General features: G+C 40.0%; 2 protein-coding genes and 2 pseudogenes across 2 annotated transcripts; 3 read left to right on the top strand and 1 right to left on the bottom strand.

Moving 5' to 3' along the window:
• Window positions 1–1,275: 1,275 nt before the first annotated feature.
• Window positions 1,276–1,394, top strand: LOC120613032 (uncharacterized; annotated as a pseudogene).
• Window positions 1,395–2,771: 1,377 nt separating this feature from the next.
• On the bottom strand, window positions 2,772–14,706 carry CHMP5 (charged multivesicular body protein 5). The gene is made up of 8 exons (XM_039875573.1): window positions 14,560–14,706; window positions 13,600–13,704; window positions 12,154–12,200; window positions 10,307–10,400; window positions 10,103–10,174; window positions 7,009–7,117; window positions 5,411–5,523; window positions 2,772–3,698 (listed from the first exon to the last, which is right to left on the bottom strand). Exons 1-8 carry the CDS (start codon window positions 14,626–14,628, stop codon window positions 3,648–3,650), a joined length of 660 nt encoding a protein of 219 aa, XP_039731507.1. The 5' UTR covers window positions 14,629–14,706; the 3' UTR covers window positions 2,772–3,647.
• Window positions 14,707–14,733: 27 nt separating this feature from the next.
• On the top strand, window positions 14,734–23,927 carry BAG1 (BAG cochaperone 1). Its single transcript, XM_039875688.1, has 8 exons — window positions 14,734–14,808; window positions 14,943–15,477; window positions 16,819–16,947; window positions 18,225–18,307; window positions 19,850–19,963; window positions 21,766–21,873; window positions 23,094–23,156; window positions 23,662–23,927. Exons 1-8 carry the CDS (start codon window positions 14,734–14,736, stop codon window positions 23,749–23,751), a joined length of 1,197 nt encoding a protein of 398 aa, XP_039731622.1. The 3' UTR covers window positions 23,752–23,927.
• LOC120613004 (uncharacterized) lies at window positions 20,786–20,885 on the top strand (annotated as a pseudogene).
• Window positions 23,928–25,717: the final 1,790 nt, after the last annotated feature.

Below are 25,717 nucleotides of genomic sequence, written 5' to 3' on the forward strand. Positions count from 1 at the left end.
AGCACTGTGGGAATCTCAAGGATCCAAAGTCAGGGCTCAGTGCCATAGGGATTCTTTCATTCTGCCTCTCATCTTGGCTCCTTTCTGGCCTCAGAATCTCAGGGTTTTCGTATTGACAGAAAGTAAAAAAAAAAAAAAAAAGGCATTTCTCTAGTTTCCACTTAGAAAATTTCAGGGATAAATGTCAATGTTCATGGCTTGGTCACAAGCCCATTCCCATAGTTTGAAAGAGTAAGGGTAGAACGACTATAATTGATATTTTTCCAATAATCACATGGTTAGAATGGGGGAGGCTGTTCTCTAAAAGAAAGAGAATGCTGTTCTGGAAAGACTAAGCAATAAACCATTATTAAGAGGCAGGAGCCAAGTCATAGGCAGCTTTTTATTACCTGTTGGAGTTGTCAAGGCATCATGAAAGACTTTTAAGTAAGGGAATGACATGGTCAGATTTGTATTTTAGAAAGGTAAGTATTGCTGTTTGTGATCAATGGACTCAAGGAAGTGAAACTATGCAAAAAGAGGAAGCAAGTCATTTATTCCAAAAAACTATGTGAGGGATGTCTAGGCCAAGGAGAGATGAGAGAGGAAGGGAGAGGAGGGGTTAGATTTGAGAAGCATTAAGGGGTTAAAAGCAGAGTTTAAGGACTAATTGAACGTGTAGGGTGAAACTAAATGTAGAGAAAGGGAAAACAGGAAATTTTGGTCTGAGGGGAAAGGTGATGGTTGTCTTGGCCATTTGAATGTGAAATGTTTGTAGGCTCTGGAATATCCAAACAATTGTTAGGCAAACACCTGGATAGTAACTAGGATTCTGATACTCAGGGACAAGATCAAGTATAAAAGTATAGATCTACAAGTCAGTAGTTAAAGCTATGAGAACAGCTGAGATCACCAAATATAAGTGAGCAGAGAAAGAAATATGGTGTATAAGGCTACAAACCTGAGGAACAGTAACATTATAAGGTTGGAGAGATGAGGATTTCAAAAGAGTCTTACAGGGAATAGTTAGAAGAATAGGAGAACCAGAGAATATTCTAACAAAAGCCAAGAGAGGAGCAATTTTGGTAGAATGATTGCTCACTGATATCCAATGCATGAAAGAGGTCTAGCTGGAGGACTATCACCCATTAAAATTGGCAATATATGGGTCATTGATAATACTAGCAAGATAAAAAATTAAACAGGAATGTTTGCTGACAGTGAACCCCAAGATAATAAGGTTAATTTAGATGTTAGATCTTAGGTAACGGTGGAACATTTAATTGGGAATGCCCAGTCTATGGCCATGCCACCTTGAACGTGCCCGATCTTGTCTGATCTCAGAAGCTAAGCAGGGCTGGGCCTGATTAGTACTTGGATAGGAGACCACTTAGGAATACCAGGTGCTGTAGGTGTAAAAAAATAAAAACTAAAATAAAAATAAATAAAAATAAAAATAATAGGGAATGCCCAGAATTGAAAATCATAAGAGGTCTAGGCTAGCGAGTCATTTTGAATCATTAGAGCTGTGGACTAAAAAGGGGCCACATACTAAACCTGAATGGCGTTTATTCAGGGGAAGCCTAAATGGCGGGCTCTACAAACTCAGAAACAGAAAGTAACTACATAGGATGGTCTGAAAATAAAAATTCCTAACTAAAAGCAGGTCATGGCAGGTAGCCATAGCCTGGGCCTGTAGCTTTCTTGATAAAGATCAGTATTTACCTTGAGTAAGCCTATTGTCTTCTTGCATCTTAAATAACATACCCTTGGAATGTCAAAGTAATCCCTTTTCCCCAACCCCTCAGGGGACAAGCCAACCCACCTGAGCACAAAGACCACAAAATCTCTCATGGTTATCTTGTCCCCTGCATACCATTTCTATGCGCTGTAAATGCTATTAACTCTCCTGTACCCACCAATGTAAAAGAAGTATGTGTCCCTCCATTTTACTTTTTCCAATCCCACATATTTCTCTACTTTGCTTTTCCCCACCCTCCTCATCTACCACCAATGGATTTCATATAACCTTCCTTACACCTCCTCCTTTGATTCTAATGTATAAAATAAGCTGTAAAACAGCCATTCTCTGGAGCATTTTCTTAATCCATTGAGATTTTGCTTTCTGGCAATTGTCATCGTTCGGCTTAAATAAACTCATTAAAATTCTCTACAGGTTTAGACGTTTCTTATGTGGCCAGTGCACAGGTTATAGTTAAAGTCATGAGTGCAAGATATCTCAGGGAGAGTATGAAGGGTGAGAAGACGTTCAAGACTGTAACTATAATGGAAGAAATACTTAAAGGGCTGAGTGAGAACTTGTAGGAAGGCCACGGAAGGTTTCAAGAAGGTAATGGTGAACAGTACAATGTTCGTTCCCACTGGAAGGCTTCTTGGGAGGGTGAGGTTAGTTGAGGTAGAAAAGGGTTACATATGTCTATCATCCCCGCCTATAACTAGACAGTGAAGTTTTGAAAAGAGAAACTATGACTGTTCTCGGTATCCTCTGGGCTGGTATAGAGACTCTACAGAGTGGGTGTTCAATAATTGTTTATTAGATTGATCTGCTGACACATGCAAGACTGGTGCATGTAGCATTGTGAGGTACCCAGCAATGTTGTTGGTAAGAGGTTAAGTGAGGAAGGGCAGATGAATCATTAAAGACCCTGAAATCAGACAGGAATTTGGACTTGCTGTAGCACTCCAGGCATCTCCTAAGAAAAGAATGAAGCCCCTGTTTTTTTATTGGTAACAATCCCTCATAAGAGAATAGTATGTTGCAGTTAACAAAGTACTCGTGACAAGTATCTCTATTATTCCTCACAACAGCCTTGTGAGGTAAGCACGATTTCACTAATAAGGAAATAGAATTTAGAAAAATGAGTAGCTACTTAGTAGTTATTAAAATGGCAGACCTGGGGCCCAAGCCTAGACTGTCCCTTGCTCTTTCCTCTATACCACAATGCTACCAGGCAAATTAGAGTTCTGTAGTGGAGGTTTTAGGCTGAAGTGATATTATTAAAATTATAACCTTTTGAAAAATATTTATTGAGTATAAATAAATGTCCTATACATTAAATATCAAGAAATATTCATTATTGATTACAAGCCAGGCTATAATACTGAGAGAACCATAGAATCAGAACATCCACTCACAACATAGTGATAATTCCATTCCAATATTGGACAATAGTAATTATTTACTCACAAGACACAACAAGACTCATCAAAAAAGGCCATCACTTTAACCAACCAATAATACCACAATAAAAAATGGTTTTGAATTATAATATGAACAGTCCCAGTAATCTCATCTTTGCTGTATAAATTTATCAGATCAATTTGAGATTCTGGAGTTATACTATCATAAAATCTAAAGAGTCCCATTTCCTTGGTTTTATCTCAAATTATTAAGGAATGAAATCATACATACCCACTGATACTTTTAAGTAAGTTAGTCTTTCGTAAGAGAAAAAAAATAAAAATTTAGTACGAAGAGAGCATCCCCCAAACGATGTCTATTAACGGAAAAAAAAAGAGAAATGTAATTAACTTTTCCTTCAAAGAAAGGAAAGAAATCTTAATATATTATGGTGAATTTGGAAAGATAAATTTCCTAGTCCCAGAATATGTGTTTATTTTACACGATGTACTTGAATGATGCAAGTCTATGAAGCAGGGATCTGTGGCAATCCAAATTCATCCACCAGGACTCCATCCTGTAAAAAGGGAGCAATGTTTAGTGCCACTATTTTTCAATTCACACACACGCAAAAAGATCACAAATATTTAGCAGGTAAAACTCATCTCTAAGTGTTTAATCAATAAAAACCAAAATTCAACTCAGAAGATGAGAAATGAGCTTTTTTATGAAAGGTAAAGATGGAAATGATGAACCTGGAAAAGAACTGGAAGGGATCAAAAGGGGTGAACCTTTGCAAAGTAAAGGAAGAGTCAGAAAGAAAAAGAAACTTAAGTGTAAATCTAGAAAGAGGAAAAGGGGGCTGGAGGGTCCAGGAAGAAAGGCTGAGGAGTTAGTCCTTGCCTCCAATTTCCCATTTTCATTCTGATCCCTAAGGTGAACAATTACCTTTATCGCCACCCAAGTCTTTGAAAGAGCAGTACCCCAGGACAGGCAGTCACATCCATAGCACACTGTCCTACAGACTTATAGGCAACGATACCACTATCAGTTAAGAAATCATATCCCAAAAGGACATTTAACTCAGGAATCTGTGACCTTCTAGAAGTGGAAATAACATAGATGCTTCAGGGAATTAAAAAGGTAGCCTATGGTAGCATTAATAAAAATTATTTTGGGTGTGCTGAGAAAAAGCAATCTATGCACCTGGAACCTTGAAGTGGCCAGAGATGTGGAGGCGGGGTGGGGTAGGCAGTAGAGAAAGGTAAGACAACCTCAGGCTCAGGGCAGACAGGAGGGGTATAGTAAGAGATAATACACAGTCACAGAAATCAGCTATCAGGGACCTGAGAAATTACGCAGTCCCCACTTTTTGCTGCCCGCATTTTTACAGGTGGGAAAACACTGATGAGGTTCAGAGAGAAGACATGAATTTCTAATTTGCTCAAAGTCATATAGCGAATAAAGGCAGACCTGAGACTGGCTCCAACTCAAGGATTCTGTCAACTATATTGTGCACACTCAATCTGCATGTTGGGAGGTAAGGCAAACAGCAGGGCTGTAAATGTACAGTGGCAACAAAAAATGACATACTACACTAGGAACTAAGATGGAGTAAACAGGCTTTCATAAGCAGCAAAATTTTATCTATTTATAATAATGACAACTATGCAGTTTTGGATAGGGCTTCAAGTTTGCAAAGCCCTTTTACATACAAGATCTAATTTGATTTACATAACAATTATGTGAGATCCTATTTGTATTATACAGATGCAAAGAACAGAAAAGTTCAAAACAGATAAGTGATCTGCCGTCTCAGTGAGTGGCAGAGACTTAAACCCAGGTTTCCTGATTCTTTTACTTTGTTGAATTAGAATCCTTCTACTTAAGTTTTATACTTAAATTATTAATCCCTACTTTAAAAACATCCACCTTATAATTAACCAGTGTGTCTGGAGCATAGAACTTTCTTTTATACTGCTGCTTTGCACGGTTTATGCATGTATTGCTGATGCTTTTCCAGGAAATGTCTAAAACCTATAGACAGTGCAAGCTCACACAAGGGTAATTACATATATTACTCAAACTGTTATTGTATAAAGCCATTCCTGGGTTTCCGTGACACTACGCAGCTTGTCCGTAATCCAATGCAGGAAAGGTTCCCAAAATAATGAGTGAGATGGTCTTTCCTTATGCTAATTTAAAAGTACCTTTTAGATTCCCAGATTGGTGATCAAGCATAAAACCTTGACAACTTGCATAAAAAATATAAACAGAGAAAACTTTCACCTTATTCTTTGTGTCAGTGGGTACACCTTCTGGAATTGCAGGTGCAGATGCTGCTTCATCCAAGTAAGAACTGTCTTCATCAGCTAGAAGCTCATCACCCAGTGCATCCAACTCTGAAATTGAAAGAGTCAACATTTCAAAAAAAATGTAACCGAGAAAACTAGCAGTTCATGTTAAGAAAGTCCAATCATTTATAAGACGAACTTTAAAAACAAAGAAAAAGGATTATTTTCTATTTTCAAAATAAAAGATGAGCATTATAGAGGGAACTTGCGTGGTAAAATTTATGAAAAACCAAAATCAAAATAAAATAAAATGACCATTACCTACAGGTTTATAAGGTCCTAGTCTTCACGAGAAGACTCTACAGTTATCAATTGGCCAATTGAAAGTAGAAAATCCCAATAATATCAAATGTAAAAAGATTCTCATTTACTGACGAACTTGAAAGAAAGCAGTGAAAGCAGGCTGGAGATTTTTGCATTCTGAGTGACCATTACATGAAATTAGGCTTTAAAAATAAGTCTATGGTAAAGTGTGTCAAAAGTGACCAGAAGGAATGACAATGCAAACAGAGACTCATCATTGGAAACTCTAGATGAAAAATAAGAAAATAAAGAATGAATGAGGGGAAAAAAGGTTCTAGGTGAAAAGATTATGAGAAGGAGGAAGGAGAGGCAGCAGCAATAATGTGACAGTGGTATCATGTGACAGAAAAGCCAGTGTGGGAGGGTTCTGCCATCTACCTAGTTACTCATGTTAAAAATTGACAGACATCCTTGATCTCTCGCTCTCCCTCTCCCTCCACATCTAAGCAATTATAAAGCCTTGTCCATTCAACTTCCTAAAATTTCTTCAATTTGTTCACTTGTTTATGCTACCATAACCTTAGTCTCAGACACCAACATCTCTTAAATAGATTACAGCAATAGCTTCTAAACTCCTCTCCTAGAGGCCACCTAATAATCCCTCCTATTTTTTCCTGCTAATTCCTACTTGTCCTTCAGGTCCCATGCCTGTCCCTTACTCCTAAATATGTTAGATTTCCCAGCTATGTGCTCCATGGTACTCCATACTTCTCCAACCATTTGGGTTCCTGTAATTACTTGAAAGAAGCAGCACTTTCTTACCCCTTCTCGAGAAACTTCATGAATGCAGGGGTTATATCTGTTTTGTCTAATGCTGAATCCCCAACATCTAACACAGTACCTGGCATATAATAGATGCATATTAAGTATCTACCAACTACTGTTTCTTGATCTGCTTTGCTGTTCTGAGGGAGAGGAGTCCAAGTAGCAACACAGGAAGAACAATATCAAAAGGAAATGGCAGGAAAAGGCAGTGTTTAGATACTAGGCACTGGGTCAGCAGAAGTCATTGTGTGGACCCTCCTTTGGAGCTTGTCCATCCCAGAGTTGTTGGTGGAGTATGCAAGTCTGATGTGGTTGCTTCACAAGCTCTCTGCCCAGAGACTGTACCATAAACTATCTCCGAAGGAATCCTCACAGGAATTTTTTCTAGCATTTGGGAAAAGGTCCCAGGCAGTTGCTCCTTTCAGACTCTAAAGCTATGTATGCACTGCTTTCTCCATAACTTACCTGCTTCTAGGTCATCTTCATCTAACTCTGGGGTGCCATAACTACGACTCAGTGCTTCTTGGATTTCGTTTGCATCTTCCATCATATCCTCTAGCTGGTCTTGCAAATCCTATAGAAATACATGACAGAGTTTTTATTCATTTCTTACTATTTTTCTCTTGCTACCCTCTGCCTCTGCTCTCTCCTCTGAATCTTAGAAAGGAGTAATTTTTAAAAAAATGATGTACAGAAAATGCCAATCATAAAACCAGTTCTCAACAACTGTTAGTTCCCTGGACTCTTTTACCCCAGTCCTTGACTAGTGACTGATTTTAGTCAATAGCTAAGCAGATACTTCTCTAAAGGACAGGTTCGAGTAGTTCCTGAATGTCTCTTCTAATTAAAAGTATAAACTTAAAGAATTATTTAAAAATCACAAGTTTGAAGATTTCTCCTAACAATAACTGTGAATGCCACTGATCCACATAATCCTTTTCCTATTTTTGGTGGTAAAAATGTAAACTTAAAAATAAACTGGAACAGAATTGGTGATCTCAGATTTGAATTTAAGGTGCCTCATGGAAATCCAAAGTTCTATTGCAAGAATAGATGGCCACCAGCTCTGTCATTACAGAAAGTTTACCTGAAACATTAAATAATATTTATGCTATTGATATTTTTCTAATTACAGGAGACTGACTACACTGTATAGGGAAAGGAGGCAGTAGTGGAAACAGTTGGGTGGTATAAAAAGTTGTAATGGGCCGACCATGGTTGGGGAAACAGAAATGGTATCAGGATAGTCTTGATATCTGATACCAGGCTGGTGAAAAAAATTGATCGAGGGCATACATCATCTGTAAATGATCTTGTGTTTAACTGGGAGACTACAAGGCCAGAAAGAATGTAAAACCAATCTGGTATAACACAATAAAGGGCAGTCAGTAGAATGGTTTGGAGAGCAAACTCTGGAGTCAGACATATCCAAACAAAATTTTGTCATTATATAAGAAGTAATGTCTCTAAGCCTTAATTTCATCTGTAAAATGAGAATATTACTAGTCAGACCTCATAGGGTTATGTAAGGATTTATGGCAATAATAGATATGTCAAACACTAAGCATTTAATACTACATATCTTCTATCGTGTTAAGAATGTGCAGACATCATACTCTCTGCATATTGAAAATTCCATATAACAGGGTAGTGTCCTGCAGAAGGTCCGAATCAGCATCACTTATCCTTCAGATCAATGTAAAATATTTGAAAACTCCTTCCTGGCTCCCGATCTGCATTTCTCCGCTCCCCCTCCCCGCAAATAAAGGGTAGAAAGTGAAATAAAAAAACCTTTTTTTTTTTAAAAAGACAATGCTCTGCCTTTTTGAATTTCCAAGTGCCAAAATACCACATTATACATATGTAACATTCTGCTACACAGAGTGGCACTGGCTGAAACAATAATTGAGAGTCAAAATAACATAAATTAATCAAGTCAAGCCTTATACTATGCTATTAAACATCAAGACAAGATATTCTTCCAAATCATCTATGAATAGACTTCCTAGCAATGGACTAGGATAGACACAGAAAAAAAAATCATACAAAGAATTGGTAGATTCAGTACTGGATAAACAAATAAAAACAATATAAACAAGTACAGGCACTAGACTTGATGTGCAGAAACTGAAAGACAAAAGACAGAAACAGAGCTACATACACACACAGGCAAAATTTAAAAATTAGAGCTATGAAACAATAAAGTGTTTTACTACTATTTTATGAAAATTAATGAAAGTCAAAATAACCCAACTAAAGACATACATATACACACCAATAAAGTCAGAAAGAAGGAAGCTCTCCACCTGTCAATGCAGGCATATCAATTTGGGGACAAGAAAAGGATAATCAGGCAGGGACAGACAACCACCGGTGAAAGATGGAGACAGAAGAAAAAAAAAACCCAACCCAGAAAGACCATAGTTTCTATTTTATTAAATACCTCTTATCAAAACACAAGGAATTCTAAAAGCATAAAATTCAATTTCATTATATATTATCAAATAAGACAAGCACATGCAGAACATTTTTCTCAGTAAATCTCCTAGAAGATATTACTAAGCTTAACCCCTCCTATGCCAAAACAGGTGGAAGATTAGACAGATGGCCACAGGTATAGAGGAGTGCTCAAAAAAAGCAAGACAAAGGAATGCTGTTATTCTTCACTCTTGGGAAAGACCTTTGCACAGACAGTAAAATGCCAGGTAATAGTTAAGTACTTAATCAAAAAATACTTCTTGAACTGGGCAGAACTGCATTATCTCCTTTAATAGTCTCTCATTCATTTGTTCTCCAACCATCAAATACTTTCTAAGCACCTACTATGGCCAGGTATCATTTGAGGCACTGGAGATACAACTGCGAAAAAAAGTCCCTGCCCTCATAGAGACGTTCTACTCAGGACGTAGAAGTAAAGGTCACTTATACAGAAAAGAAGCCTCTGTTCTCTGGCCAGTCACCACTTCCTCCCTCTGCTACCCCTCCTTGCCATCTGGGCTGTTCACCTAATAGAAGTAAGAGGAGCCAAGCTCTTAGGACTTATTACCCAGCCAAAACAGAATCTCAAAAGAAATACTAATTTTAAGGACCTTAAGGCATTATTATTAAAAATCTAAAGTTACTAGAAAAGGGAATCAACTCTACACCAGGAACTGTGTTAAGCACTTTACATATATATCCTCATTTAACGCTCACGACAATCCTGGGAGATGGCAGCAACATTACTACTTTACATATGACTGAGGAAAAAGACTCAAAATCATTGAGTTAAATAGGAAACTGGGGGCTTATTTCTTGGGTGCTTATTATGGGCCACGCATTGTGCATGTAGATAACACCAGTTCATTTATTTCAATCCTCGTAATAATCACATGTGGTATTAGGATCCTAGCATTAACAACAAAGAAAATGAGACATTTGGTATTCTTTCCCATAGTTACTCTATTAGTAATAGGCAGGCTCAATATTTAATCCCTTTTCTGTACCCTTCCTATCACACATTCATCTAGATTCTTTCAGAAACTTGGACATATTCTTGTAGAAACCAGATATGTCTCACCTCAATCTGGTCGATTTTCACTTGCTTGTATGCTTTCTTCATTTCCTTCACTCCCACTTTCATAGCATCGACCTAAAAAAGGGTAAGAGAAACATGACTGTCTTAAGAAGTATGCTGGTGAAACTATCTTTTAAAAACCATGGGAAAAGAGCACAAAAATACAAAAATAAAATAAAATCAAGAGAAAAGGTGCTATGGAAGTACCGTGGTCTTGGTGTCCTTCAATGACTGGATGGTGTAATTGGCTTGTTCCATGTTAAATGACTGTTGGGCAAGGTTGTCCCGCTGCTGCTCATACCTTTTTTAGAGTGAATTGAGAATGGCAAATGTGAGCCAAATAGAAATCCTCAGGAAGAAAGTATCTCTAACACTAAATGAGAATTCTCTTAAAGAAAAAAAAAAAACTTTAGAAAATTAAATCCAGAAAACCTGGCAAAAACAATTTAATAACTCTGACACGAATACCACCTTTCCCTTCGGTCTTTTTCTTTTGTATATATTTTAGTTATAACACTATTTTTACTCTAATATTATGGCATTTGCTGTTTTTTTATGTTGCTACAAAGTCTTAATATATATCTTTATAATGTTTTGCATTATTTCCTATGTTAAATTCCCAGAAGTGGAATTCTGGAGCAAAGTGTAAGACTATTTTAAAGGTTCTTCATATATAAAGTGAAGTTGTTTTTCCAGTAGACTGAACTCCTTGAGGACAGGTATTACATTTTATTAATCTTTATCCATAATTAGGTAACCCCTCTGACCTAATATAATGCCTGGAATTCAAAATGTTTTTTTTAAAATAAAGTTTTATATCAAAGTGTAATACTACCTCAAAACCTTATGTCACTATAGTCTTTATACAATATCTGCAAACCATCTATCCAACCAGGAGAAAAATGGTCAATTCATGGTACAAACGAATGGAAGTGAAATATAAAAAAGTATAAAGTTGCCAAAGGATATTTAAAAAGACAAAGTAATGCTCATGATATAATGTGAGGTGGAAAAGGATACCTATATACGTGCCATTTGCTTTCTTTTAAAAAGTTATATGCACATATACTATATATACACAAGCAAAGAAAATAAACTGTAAGAAATTAGCATTTTAAAGCTGGTTGTTTCTGACAGTAGCAATTTTCTTCTATTCATGTTTATGTATATTCCAAGTTTTTAAGATGAACATGTATCATTGTAGAACATGTATTTAAAAAAAAGTTACTGAACACTTGCAATGCTGATTAAGGAGGTAACAATTTTACCATAATCTCGCCACTCTAAATATTACAATTTTCTTTTTACAGATTTTGTTTAATGTAAAAGGAGTAAGATTGTATCTGATTTCTTATAGAAAGTCATTTTATAAATAAAAATAGAGACATCAACAATCTTTCTGGTTCCTTATTGAGTACATCTGAGCTCTACAACCCTGCAGAGGGTCTCAACAGCTGGACAGCCTATAAGGATAAGCACTAAAGATACTATTTGGCTTCTGTTCAAACACTGGGATATAGTCACCTAAAACAAATTAAAGACTCATCTTCTGTTGGGAGGAAACAAATATTCAAGAGTCCTAATTTTATAGACAAACAAAAATTTAAAAGTCACACTATAATTAAATAAATGAATGAATGAATGAATGAAGAACCAAACCCTATACATCTAAGCAGTCTTATACAGAAGTCACTAGCCACATATAGTTTCTTAAACTTAAATTGTTAAAATGAAATAAAATTAAAACTTTCTATTCCTAGTCACATGTAACATTTCAAGTGCTCAATAGCCACCTGTGGCTAATAGCTACTGAACTGGTCAGAATAGATACAGAACACTTCTATTACAGCAAAAAGTTCTATTTAGATAGATGGTGCTGCAACAGATATTGCTGTACACACTGGGGGAGAAAAACGCAGCTAACTATATATTTAAATGAAATTTGTAATTAAATCAAGAACACTTCTAAAATGGTATGAAAACCTTAAGGAATGGAAGACCATTTTACTTTTGGCCAAAACTGTGGAAGAAAGGAGATTGTGCCTATAACTTACATCCGTTTTTGCTTTAAAACTCGCAAGGCTTTCTGCTTGACCATATTCTGGGGAGAAAAACAGATTTTTAAATGAAAAGCAGAAAACATAAAGTAAAAGAAATCTCTCATATCCTCAGACAAAGGTAACTACTTACTCTCTTTCTAAAAGTAGGAGACGCAGTGGCTCCTGGATTGTTCTTCACCTCCCAAGCACAGTCTTTAAGTTTCAGCTCATCTTTGTATCCCACATCTCAGAGTATGAACTGCATTCCTTTTCCCTAGTACATATTAGCTCCACCCCCAACCCCAATAGTGCTGATTTTTGTATATCCAGTTGCCTTAGGAGATTCCCAACTTGGACATCCTGTTATCCACACAAACTCAAAATGTGCAAACTCCTCAATCTACTCTCTCCTTGGAGATTACTAACAATGACCCCACCGATATCTTACCTCTCTAGGTTGAGAACCTTTATATCAACGTTACCTTTCTTCTCTGTTGTCTCTTTATGCACAGTCATCTTCTTACTGATTTTCAAAACTCATTTTCAAATTGATTCATGTCATTCTCATGACTACCACCATGGTTTAGGCTTTCATCTCAAGTCTAGATGAGCTTTCCTGCCTCTGGTCACTTCATTCCATGCCATCAACCAAGATGGCTGCGCAAAGCCTCTTGTCACTTCCCTTTCTATACTGTTCCATAAATCATTTTATTTGTCTCCTCCAATAAAGAAGGAAAAGCAGATATTACTCCAGGGACAATAATACCTAACATTTACTGAATGCTTCTATGTACTAAACACAGTGCTATGTAGGTCACATAAATTACCTCATTTAATATTCACACTATAGATACTGTCCTCATTTTCCAGATGGAAAACTGAGGTTCAGAGATGCTAAGTAACTTGCCTGAGCTCCAATGGTTAATAAGTTATGGAGATGGAAGCAAAGAAGGTAGTTCTATATCCACAGTCCATGCACTTAAACACAGTACTCTATGCTTCTACCTAACAGAAGAGGAATATAAGAAATTAAATGACTTTATCAAGGCCACAGCTAATAGGCAGTGACAGTGTTATTAATAGAACACTGGTCTCCAGATACCTAGTTTGGCACTTGTTTCTCAGCATACCACTCCTTAATCAGTTTATTATACCTACCTAACATGACCAGCCCGGCAACTCATTATTCTTGAGCATGGCCCATCCCTTCTCTCTATATTGCCATCTTCTCAGTAGAATATGCTAATTCCCACGTACATGCTCTCAACATGTGATCAGTATCCTCTTTTCACCAGGTCAAACCCCAGCCTCCCTCTCGTATCTGGCTGCAAACTCTCCTCCCTAAAAGATACACCCTCACATAGATTTTCTCCTTACCAGACTGTGAGCATGTCTTCTGTATCTCTCACCATGCCCTAGGTACTCAAGTTAGGCTGTCACAGCAGCTATTGCCTACCTTACCTTTGCAGGACCCTCTCTCATCTTCTTGATCTGATCCTTATACTTCACTAGCTCAGCATCCAGTCGAGAAATCTTCTTGTCAATGGATTCTGCCCTGCTGTCCACCTTGAGGGAAATCAAAGGCAATGGTAGTTACTGTAATATACTTACATGAGAAAGGGCAGGAGAGGAATAGGAGGAAGAAAAGAGAAATAAAGATCATACAGTGAAGGGTGGAAAACTGTGGTTCCCAAAAGGGATGGGATTCCCAGTCAGAAACACTGGCGGGGGAGAGGGAGGGGGGCAGTTACTTTTATAAACTATACTCAACCCCCTAGATTCTGATATTCCAGGGTCTTCCTCAAGCGCATTTGGGCAGATAAATAATTTGAGAATCACTCGGCTGAGTTGTCAATTCCCTAGAATCAGAGACTAGTCAGGCTGGGGGCTCAACCAGGTGTGTGAAATGAGCTAGTGCCCAGTGGACCGTGGCTAGGGCTCTAGATCTAACGCTGTTCCCTAGATAGAGGGTGGTGGCTTAATGTGTGGGACCAGGGTTTTGAATTTTGTTACTGAGATCCAGGATTGGAGTACAGATTTTGTTGACCTAGGATATCAAGCTGAGGGTCCTGATGTAAGAGAGGGACGAGGGATGAAAGAGGGGTCGGGCTGGACAAGGTGGGAAGAATGTATGGGCCTATGGCTGTTTTGAGGTGAAGAGATAAGGAAAACAAATGGACGCGGCAGTGGGCATCGGAAGGGGTTGGGTGCAAGAAGGGAGAGGCAGTGATAAGTTACGGGATCCCTGGTTTGTGGCGTCAGGAATGACTTGGTAACAGGAAGTAAGGCAGAGTGGAGAGAGCCGAGGTGTTATGGGTCCGGGATCGAAAATGGGGTGGAGGAGTAGGAGCCGGGAGCCAGAAGTGGGTGGGGTCGGGGGGTGTCAGAGGCCCCGAGCCAATTCAGAGGTCATGCGCCCACCGTGCCAATGCAGTCAGTCAGGCTGGGCGGCGGAGCCTTGGGTTTCGCTTTCCCGAAGAATCGGTTCATCTTGGGCGGCCGCGAAGAATATCCAAACACTGGAGCAAAACCAGAAACGGAAGCAGAATCACCTCCGCCTCTGCCGTGACTTCCGGCTCCCCATGCGCAAGCGCAATGTGCCTATTGGCTTTTCCCCATCCTTCCTTCGAGTTTTCAGATCGGACTTCCGGGGAAGGAGAGCTCCAGGAGGTTGGAGATAGGGGGCGGATAGAGAGTCAGCAGGGGGCGCGGTCTCGCTGAAGGGCGTGGGGCGTGGCTTCAAATGAGCAAGGTGGGGCCTCGGCTGAGTGGGTGGGGCCGAGGGGGGTGCTCTGCCGGTATAGGGCGAGGCAGAAGCGGGGCCTGCTCCGAGAGGCGGTGCCCGTACGCCGGGGCGGGGCGGGACCGGGGAAGTAACCCGGCGAGGTTGCAAGGCACAGGGCTCAGCATCCACCGCTGGGCCGGCAACAGGCGCGGGTCTGGCGGAGCGCGGTGGCGCGCAGAGACAGCGAGGCGACCGGCAGCGGCTGGGCCCCCGGCGGCGCGCCCCTCGGCCGGGCCGGGAGTCGCGCCAGTCGGTGCCCCCAGCGGAGCGCGGTCGGCCTCATTCTCAGAGATCATCTGTCCAGAGTGTGGCCAGAGGGCATGTGGGATCCACCAGGGGCGCCGCCGCCGGCGCTCGCAGGCCGCGGGTGAAGAAGAAAGTGCGGCCTCGCTCAGCCCGGAGCGAAGAAGTGGCCGGGAGCGAAGAGGTGACCGGGAGCGAAGAGGTGACTGAGAGTGAAGAAGTGACTCTAAGCGAAGAGGTAGTCCTAAGCGAAGAGGTGGCCCAGAGTGAGGAAATGGCGGCAGCCGGGCTCATCGTGACCGTCACCCACAGTGAGCACGGGTGGCTGGGTGGGCTCTGTGCCGGGCTACGAAAGTCCTGCGGAGTCTGTGGGTTTGGCCTCGTGTCTTCCGGAAACTCGTGTTCTGTGTTTGTCCCGGCGTCCGGAAGTGTAGGTGCTTGTTTGTGTTCGTGGAGCCGGTTTTTGTGCAGGTCTTGGATCAGCTTTTCTATGTGGCCGCTGTATTTTGTCTCAGGCCGTTTGCTTCATCTACGATGTCGGTGCTCATGTCGTGGTCCTGGTTGTATGTGTTAGCGTGTGCCTGCACAGTTATTGTGAATCTTTTTGTTAGGCTTCTATTTGGCCATGTGTATGATGACTGCTGTATATCTGGACACCTATGTGTGTGGAGTCTGAACTCATGTCTGCTGTTGGAGTGGGCCCTGGGTCCTAGCAAGCATACACTCTGGGCACTCTTTGGGTCTGCCTACTGATGGAGTTGACACAGAACTAAACAGTCAATTCAGCGAAGAGCTGAGTTGGTGAGGTTTCCTCAGGACCAACCCTGGGGGACCCCAGGACCTCAGAATCTGGAGACCAGGATTCTAGATCCCCCAATTTTGAATGACCTTGGGATGTGTCCTTTCTAGGCATCTCCTTTCTTCTCTGTGAAGTAGAGTTGGTAACACCTGTTCTGCCGACTCCATGCTTGTTGAGTGGGCTCAAGGCTTGGCCTAATGCACTGGACATAGGCTTACTGTCCACATACCTAGAAAAGAAATGACAAATCTGCTCACAAAAGAAATTTTTTGCCGTTTGAGTTTATTTACTAATTTGCCTGTTTACTGAGCACCAACCATGTGCCCAGGTGTGCCCAGTGGGAAAGACTTGGAGGAAAAACAGTCCTTTGCCTATTGTAGCAGTGGAAACGAGCCCAGTACAGTACAAAATATAAGGCAGTCAGGCCATGGGAGGCAGATGGCTTGTGATGAAAAGCATGGACTTGGGTTAAGTTTTGACTCCACAGTTGGGTCTCCATAGGCAGGTCTTAACTGAGCAGAACTCACAGTTTGCTTATCTGTGAAAAGGGGAATAAATAGGTAGTACCTACTTCATTAGAGTTGTTCTAGGATTAAATAAAGTAATGCATGAAATGATCCTAATCAGACCCTTGTGCATGTTAAGTGCTTAAAATGTTATTAGCATGATAGAGGAAACAAAAATCTGAGCAGGTCACCAGAGGAAGGCTGGGCAGATGAGGGGACAGGCTATTTGGAGTAAGTGGCATATGAACTGGGCCTTGAAGGCAGGGTAAATAAGCATAATAAAGTATCAGCCTATATTGGATTATATGAAAAAGTTTTCTTTATCGAATTCTTTTCTCTCTCCTCAGGCAATGAAAAGCACGACCTTCATGTTACTCCACAACAAGGCTCTAGTGAACCAACTGTCCAAGACCTGGCCCAAGTTGTTGAAGAGGCCACAGGGGTCCCACTACCTTTTCAGAAACTCATATTTAAGGGTAGGCATCTCTCTTCCAGCTTTTGAGCCCTTATGGCTAAAAGGCCTATTTAAAACTGCTTTACCTTACCTAATGGTAACGCTCAGTTTTCAAACTGGGACAGTTCTTATTTGCTGTTTATTCATTTATTCCTTCAGCAAATATTTATTGAAGACTTACTGTGTACTGGATACTTCCTAACGTTTGGACAGATATATGAAGTCATATGAGGGTGGCAGAAATCTTACCATTTTCGATGAAGCACATGGGCAGTCTTCCCTGGCTAAGTTAGATCCTCTTCCCATTGTATGGTCATATCACATTCCAGTTCAGCATAACTTATGTTGAAATTACTATTAAATAATTGTTTTCATAGTTGCTGAACATCTGATTTTTCTATTAGAACAACAAACTCTGTGAAGGCAGAGATACTGCTATGTGTCTAATGCAAACTTATCAAGGGCCTGGCTGTGGCAGGCCCAGTGAATGATGCTCATTTCTGCCAGGACCCACCCCTTCCCCAATGCCATCCTCTGTCTTCCCATTACCATGGGAACCCATTATTTTGGTATCTTATGGGGCCAAATTTATCCTATTTGGTGCCAGTCATAAAGAATTTAGTGATGGAAAGCATTTTTATTTATACTTCATAGTGTAACTCCTTGTCTTTTTAGAAAGATTTCATTTTAAAATTATAAAGGTAATAGAAATCCAAGTTTTAAAATAGAGAAAGCACAAAGAAGAAAATGTTCTCCTGGATAAAACCCCTCATAACATTTCAGCATATTTCTGTCCAGCCTTTTTTCGTTTGTTTGTCCTGGCATCTTGAAGTGCAGATTTGTGTTTTGTTTTTTTTTTTGGTTGACAAAACTAGGATCATATTGATTATACAGTTTTAGTAATGTTTTTTCTTATAACAGACACCAGGTCATCACCATTTGTTGTGGCACTGAAGTTTCCTGAATAAGTGAGCTTAATGCCTACAAAGTCTGCTATTGTACTGATAGTTAATCAGTCCCCTATTCCTGAATTTTTGGCTCTTTCCAGTTTCTCACTATTATGAATAAAGTTGCACTGAAAATTATTGAATAACAGTTATTGTGCGGGCGCATGTCCAGTTATTTATTTAGGATAAGTATCTGAAGTGAAATTACTGGGTCAAGACACTTCTAAAAAGGTTACACCAATTTATCCTCTTCTCATTGGTGAACACACTTGTTTATCTCCTGTACTCTTGCTGAAATCTATTTTCAGTGTTGTGCAATTGTTATAACTTGGCATAACTTTCTTCTCTTCAGGAAAATCTCTGAAAGAACTGGAGAAGCCATTGTCTGCACTTGGGATACAAAATGGTTGCCGGGTCATGTTAATTGGGAAAAAGGTAAATTGCTTTTTCCACCAGAATACCCCTAAATCAAATGACTAAGTCTTTTATGTGTATTTCTGTTTAGAAGGTAAATTGGGGATCTACATTCTACATTAGTGAAATAGCTCTCTTTAAACAGATGTAGTCTCCATTTGTTTGATGGGATGACCAGTTTTGTTCTTATGCCCTCTGGCTCCTGTTGGTCAGGGCTTTCTCTCTGGGAATTAAAAGTAGTTGTGTTGCTTTAATAACACAGCTTTTGTGTTGGTGGTGGAATCTCAGTCTGGTTAAAAAGTCCCTGCGACAGGCCTTACTCACTTGGGGGGAATTTACAAGAAAACATTTTGTTAAAATAAACCTGTAGATTTAAAAAATAGTGCTCTGTGCAAGTTTTAGGAGCCTCTCTCCCTTTAACCACTTCTTTTTTTTTTTTTCTGTAAAATTCCTCACAAGAGAAAAACATTCTGCCTGGAAAGAAAGGTTCAGACTAAATAACCTAGGGAAAAAAAGAGCCAGTTGTTGACAAGTGAGGATAGTAGCCTCTGGGGTGATTAAGGCTATGAGCCAGCCCTGCATTGTGACACAGTGGAATTGAATTGTTGGTCATATGAAGTTCCCTTAACTTGGAGTGAGGTGGCTCAGAGTGGAGAGAGGGCAGAGATTAGCAAAGTAGAGGCAAAGAAAATCTACTCCAGACTTGGAACTACCAGGGGACTGGCACTTAGAATTTGGCCACAAAGGAGAATATGAACAATTTGGAATAATATAAAAGTAGGTAGCTGCTGGCCCTGCCTACCAATTATTTAGGTTAGAGAATGGGAAATATTCTGATTTCTTGCTCAAGGGTCAAGGAGAATGGTGATAGGCAATGGGCAGAACCCAAAGGTTGCGGTTTAAGAAGCTATGGGAACTCTGATTGGAGCTGTTCTGGGTTATCTGATTCAAATCTCAATTCCACCTCTTTCGGGCTATGTAATCTTAGATAACCTTATAATAACCTCAATTTCATCATCTAAAATAGTACCTACCTCATTTTTTTGTGGTAAGGCTTAAAACAATAATACAGGTAAAGTGGTTAGGATAGTCCTGGCATAGAGGGAAGGCTTAATAAAAGCATTTATCATTATCAACATCATCACATTAAATGGGAAAGCTCAGTTGGTGGGTGACATTTTGGAATTCTATTTAAAAAGATAGTAGAATTCCACCTGTCCCACCATTCTGGACATCTCACAGATGTACACTGTTACTTATTCATTCTTCAGGCTTTAGTCTGGTTATCGATGATCAGCTCCAGGCTGAAGTTGAATCTGGCTCCATTCTGCGAATCCTAAGCTGTCAGGGCTTTTACAAGAATGTTTACCTAATACCTTCTCTTTAGAGTCTCTGTAGATAGAAAACCTTAATATTAACCCTCTGGCTTGCTTTCCAAGAAGCAGCAGAGTTAAAGCTTTTTTTCTAGGTGAGTATTTTAGCTCAATTGTGGTCAGATTTTTTTTCTGAACAGGATATTGTTCTTGATGATTATTAGCTTCATTTTACTCTTAAACATTTTAGAATAGTCCAGAAGAAGAGGTTGAACTAAAGAAGCTGAAAGAATTGGAGAAGTCTGTGGAGAAGATAGCTAACCAACTGGAAGAGTTGAATAAAGAGCTTACTGGAATCCAGCAGGTAACTCTCTGTGAACATTGACTTTTTACCTTCTCTAAGAATTTTGTAGAGATACAAATGTATGGTTATGAGAGTAGGTTCTATAGTCAGACTCCTTGAGTTCAGGTCCTGGCTCTATCCTTTCTATCACTGTGGGCGAGTCTGCCTTTGTCTCAAGTTCCTCACCTGTTAAAAAGGAAAAATAATGGTACCTCCCTCCTAGAGTGGTTGTGACAAATAATGTAGTTTGAGCCTGAGACGTGCTAAGTGCTTTGTAAGTGTTAATCATTATTATATTCAAACCCTGGCCAGCATCCATTTGTCCTCCTAGGAGAGCACCTGCCATGCTAGGATCATGTGTTTGAAAAAGAATAAGTAACTTATCTCAGTCTAGTTGTTATAACGTGTTTAGCAAAGCAAAGAACATTTTATTGATTCCTGGAAGGTTCAAGTTGAATATGATCTTAGCATGGTGGTCATCCAATTCAATTCCTTATATTGGATGGAGTACTGAAACCAAGTAAGGATTAGAAACAGCCCCAAACGACTTATTTCTTTTTGACCTTATCATTTTATAACATTAATCGATGTATGTTTGTGTTTTAATTATAAAGGTAATACATATTATTATATATAACTTTTATAAAAACATATGAACACTAGTATGGAAAATAAAAATTATCTATAAGGCCCCCACTCAAAGATAACCATTACTAAAAACTGAAATTTATTTTTCCATCCTAAAAAAATTGGTATGATGTTATGTACACTTTGTGGATTGTTTTTTAATTAGATTTAAAAAACTGAATGGTTTCCTGTCATTAAAAACGATCATACTTATGCTTGCTTTGGCAGCACACATACTAAAATTGGAATGATACAGAGGTTAGCATGGCCCCTGTGCAAGGATGATATGTAAATTCGTGAAGTGTTCCATAATAAAAAAAAAAATCTTACTTTTCAAAACTTGCATAACATTTCATCGTATATGAATGTATCATGGTTTACCTAATCAATTCTCTATTGTTCATTATTGAACATTATTTTACCATTTTGTGTAATGCTTCTTTGAATGTCCTTGGACATAAATCTTTTTTTCTTTGATTATTTCTAATTTTTTTGGTAGAATAAATTCTTTGAGTTGGAATTGCTGGCTAATGTTTACTACACATTGTCAAATATGCGTCTGTAACTCTGGCTTTGATAAACATCCTCAGAGATCCCTGTTGTCACCAGCTAACTGGTCATTTGGCCAAACAATGCAAATAAACAGCAAGACAATTTGATAAAAATAATGTAAGTGCTGCTATTTGTTAGCACATGTCTGTGTCAGAAATTATATTAAGGGTCTACATATATTCCCCTTTATCCTCATAGTAACGCTATGGGGTGTAGGTATCATAATCTTCATTTTTAAAATGAGGACACTGAAGCACAGATAGATTAAATAATTTGTTCAAGATCATAAGCCAGCAAATAGAAGTCAGAATTTAAGCCCAGACCTGTCAAACTCTAAATCCCGTGCTGTTAACATCTGCCTTATGTGTGTAGGTATATGCTTCTGGCTTCTCCAGAGCCAGATCTCAGGAGGGCCACGTGAGATAGAATGGCCTATTACTGTGCTTGGGGTGACCCAAGGCCAGCTTTTCTGTTTTTTGGGTTTTTTTTTCCCCAAGAGATGAAATTGTGGGTCTGATATCTAGCCCAGCCTGTTGTGGAGAATGTGAATTCAGGGTGTGGTTGCTTCATCAGTGGCTTGGCTTGGCTTGGAGTTTTCCATCAGCCTCCAGGAAACCTTGCAAGACTGCATTATTCTTTCACAGGGTTTTCTGGCCAAGGATTTGCAAGCTGAAGCTCTCTGTAAACTTGATAAGAGAGTAAAAGCCACAATCGAGCAGTTTATGAAGATCTTGGAGGAGATTGACACACTAGTAAGTGAATATTCAACTGAGAACTAGTTTCCTTTGACTATATTTCTGTCAGTTTCTTGCTTTCAGTAACTCACCCTTATTGAAGACATTTCCTGATTTCTAGGCACTCACATCCCACCAACATAGGGCTTTTATCTTTTTTGTTTATGTACGCTAGTAGCATCTAATCGTCATGAAGTTGAGATCCAAATGGTCCATGGTCTCATGGTCAGAGAAACACAGGGCTTCACTTTCCTGATATCCATGTGACTGATATTCCACTAAGCTCATTTCCTGTACAGAATGCAGTCAGACCTAGCTCTTGTGAGGCTGTTGGGAATCACTGAGGCCATATTCCCTTTTTTTTTTCTGCTTATCACCTAAAGTCTTTTTATTTAAAGTCTTATTACCTAAAGCTACTTATTACCTAAAGTCGATTTATATCCGGTTGGTTATATCAGTGTCTTCACTCCTAAATCATTTGACAAGTTACACCAGCTTCTTTTTTTTCAATTATAGTTGACATTCAATATTTTATATTTGTTTCAAGTGTACAGCATAGTGGTTAGACATTTGATATAGTTTATGAACTTATCCCCTTGGTAAGTCTAGTACTCACTTGACATAACTATGTAGCTACCAGTTAGTACTTAATTTCTTCACCTTTTTCACCCAGCCTCTCAACCCGGCTTCCATCTGGCAACCATCAGTTCTCTATATCTGACTCTATTTCTATTTTATTTGTTTAATTTGTTCTTTAGATTCCACATATAAGTGAAATCATGTGGTATTTGTCTTTCTCTGTCTGACTTATTTCACTTAGCATAATACCCTCAAGGTCCAGCCATGTTGTCTCATGATACCTCATTCTTGAGGATGAATTATTCTGTTTGGGATTCAGCGGTGGGTGAGGGGGGATGTAAAGAAGCAGCAGAAGTTGCTTTTTCTACAATAGTGAACTTATGCCTGTCTAGGATATAGTATCCATACATAGGAAACAGTGAAAGGACAGACTGTTACAGATCAGTTCCTATGGCCTAGACATTGAGAACAAGGGAGCTTTTATAGGGTGAGAGCCATGGAAGGGCCATGGAGGATACAGACCCAGAGAAATGATTTCTAAAAATACATGTCTCATTCACATTGGTGACCTGTGACTTTTGTGTACTGTGGGTATTTCTGATGTGTTCTTAAGCCATTTTCACTGAAGATTATTTATGTGTCAACTTATTCTTCCATAGATTCTGCCAGAAAATTTCAAAGACAGTAGATTGAAAAGGAAAGGTTTGGTGAAAAGGGTTCAGGTGAGTTGTGTGATAAGTGTTACAAAGTATAATGAGTTGGTATGTGTATTTATCTGTTCAAAGTAGGATATAGTAGAAGTGTGTGTGGCTTTTTTTGGTTATTGGTCAGCATGAACCCAGAACATTAGAGAATTGTTTCTTTCATGTTGTTATAATTATATATATGAATATAAACTAATTGGGAAGGAAGATCACTGGAAGATCACAATTCCAGGAGGCACCATTTCTATGTACAGTGCCACACTGAAATTGTGGAATTGCAGTGGCAAGGCTTCCTGTCCTCACCATCCTTCTGGGGGTTGTGGGCCTACAGCATTGTCAGAAATCCTGGTCCTATGCTTTCCTCTACCTCCCTCTCCTTACTTTGGAGCCCAGGCCATCCCTGCACAGCCTGTTTTAGCCTTAGTCACCCATGGGTTCCCCAGAATGGCTGAACACAGAGCCTTGCATGAGCAGGAGTTGGCTAGCCCTGGAGGGGCCCTCACCACACTACATTTATCTTTAGGCTTTTCTAGCTGAGTGCGACACAGTGGAGCAGAACATCTGCCAGGAGACAGAGCGCCTGCAGTCTACAAACTTGGCCCTGGCCGAATGAGGTGAGGTGGAGAGAGAGAGGCTGTACTGCCTTGACGAACAGCACTACCAGCTCTGCCCTCTCTGGAACAGAAGATACCGGATTTCTCTAGAGCTGCTGGGGACAATTGGCCAATTACCAGTTTTCTTTCTCCTACACCTGTTCTCAATGAACAAGTATTGTCTTTACAATCTTAAGTAGAGCTCCTGTCTGTTTTCTCATCTGTCTCTGTGCGGCTGTGCTATCCAGCAGCCCACCTTATCTGGGGATGGCCTACCCTGCCCAAGTCTTCTCAGCTCTTTTGACTTTTGGGTACTTTCTTTAGATTGGTGAGAGCTCTCATTCATCCTGAAGTAGTTCGGGTATATAGGCCACCTTGGTCTTCAGATACCTGAGGCGTTTGTGCTTTTGTGATCCTGTAGCCCCATAGCTGTAAACCTGAATCACTGGAGGTTGCATCTGGTCAGGAGTGTTGGGAATGGCTCGGAACTGGTGTTTGGCACAAAGGTAGTCCAAGTATCCCTCGTCGTGACCTAATTCTGGAGTAGTTGGCTGGGTTATTGGTTCACAGACCCTGTCCTCACCTCCCAATAACCCTGCCCAGCCACAGGCCAGGAGATCTCTAGGGGTTTATTCCTGGGGTGGGGCCTGTGGCTGATGCATGGACGTTCTTGTGCCTAAGCAAATCTGTGGAAGGTTGGAACCCAGTGTTGACTGAATCTCTACTTGAAACCAGGTCAGAACCATGGCTCAGGAAGGGAAGAGAGGGGAGCCAGAGTGAGTAAGACAGGCAACTGTAAACTTCTCAAGAGTTCCTTCAAAGGCATTTCTGTTAGCAGTAGCCTTCTGTGATTATATTTCCTTCAAGGCTGTCTTGTGGCCTCACTCTCCTTACCCACCCCACCCCCACTCATTGTTATTTAAAAAACAGTTTGTATACAAATCAAGCAGAAGAGTGTTTAAACTTTTCTTTGAAGTATGAGAAGCAAAAGTCTCTGGTTCTAGTCATAATTTTAATAAAGTTGAGAGTGGCCCTGTGTGCTAGAATTTTTTAAATGGTCAGCTGTTGTCACCCCATTTTTTTCACACAGTGCCCAGGAGACAAGTTCCTGACAGGCCACTCTGAAGCCAACCTTATTTGGCAGAGAGGGCATCACTGAATCCCCAGGAATTTAGGACTGCGTGGGTGGGACCTAGGAGAAGGCTGTGGTAGGGATAGAGAAGTGCATGAGGCTCAGGGCCCAGCCGATCCTACCCCCGACTATAATTAGAGCAGTTTGGTAGTTATCTGTTTTTATGTGGTACCTGTTTGACACAGCATTTAATGAAAAGTCACTGTGTTCCAGATAACTTTTAAGTAGTTTAGATGTATTAGTTGTTTAATTCTCATACAACCTAGGAGGTAGACAGATACTATCCCATTTTAGAGATGAGGAAACTGAGAGAGCTTAGATAATTTGCTCAAGGTCGTAGAGTAAGTAGCAAAGCCAGAACACCAGTCTGGGCAGTTTGATCCAGAGCCCATGCTCTTAATCTCTACAGTCCTGCCTCCCAGCCAACACAGGGTTATGTGTTCTCATTTTCTCTCTTCCTCTCCCTCTGTCTCCCATATTGGTCTCTCCACTTCCTCTCTGGTCCTCTCCAGTTCATTCTCCACAGAGCATCTTGAGTGATTATTAAGTACAAATCTTATGTCACTCCCTTGCTTAAAAATCTCCAATGGCTTCCAATTTTTCTTAGGATAAAGGCCAAAATCCTTACCCTACACCCTCTTTTAGCTCATCTCAGGCCACTCTTCTGTTTGCTGTTTGTGATCAGCTGCTCTGGTCTTCATTCAGGTCCTCATATGCTCTCTACCCTCTTTTATCCTGGGCTGTTTACACACTCTGGTCTTCTTGGACAGCTCCTCACCACCCTTCCTCCACTCTCACCCCTTTCCTAGGTAACTCCTGCTCATCCTTCAGAACTTAAACCTCTCTTCCTTGGA

The sequence above is a fragment of the Pteropus medius genome, unplaced genomic scaffold (genome assembly GCF_902729225.1).
Source record: "Pteropus medius unplaced genomic scaffold, Ma_sr-lr_union100, whole genome shotgun sequence".
NCBI lineage: Eukaryota > Metazoa > Chordata > Mammalia > Chiroptera > Pteropodidae > Pteropus > Pteropus medius.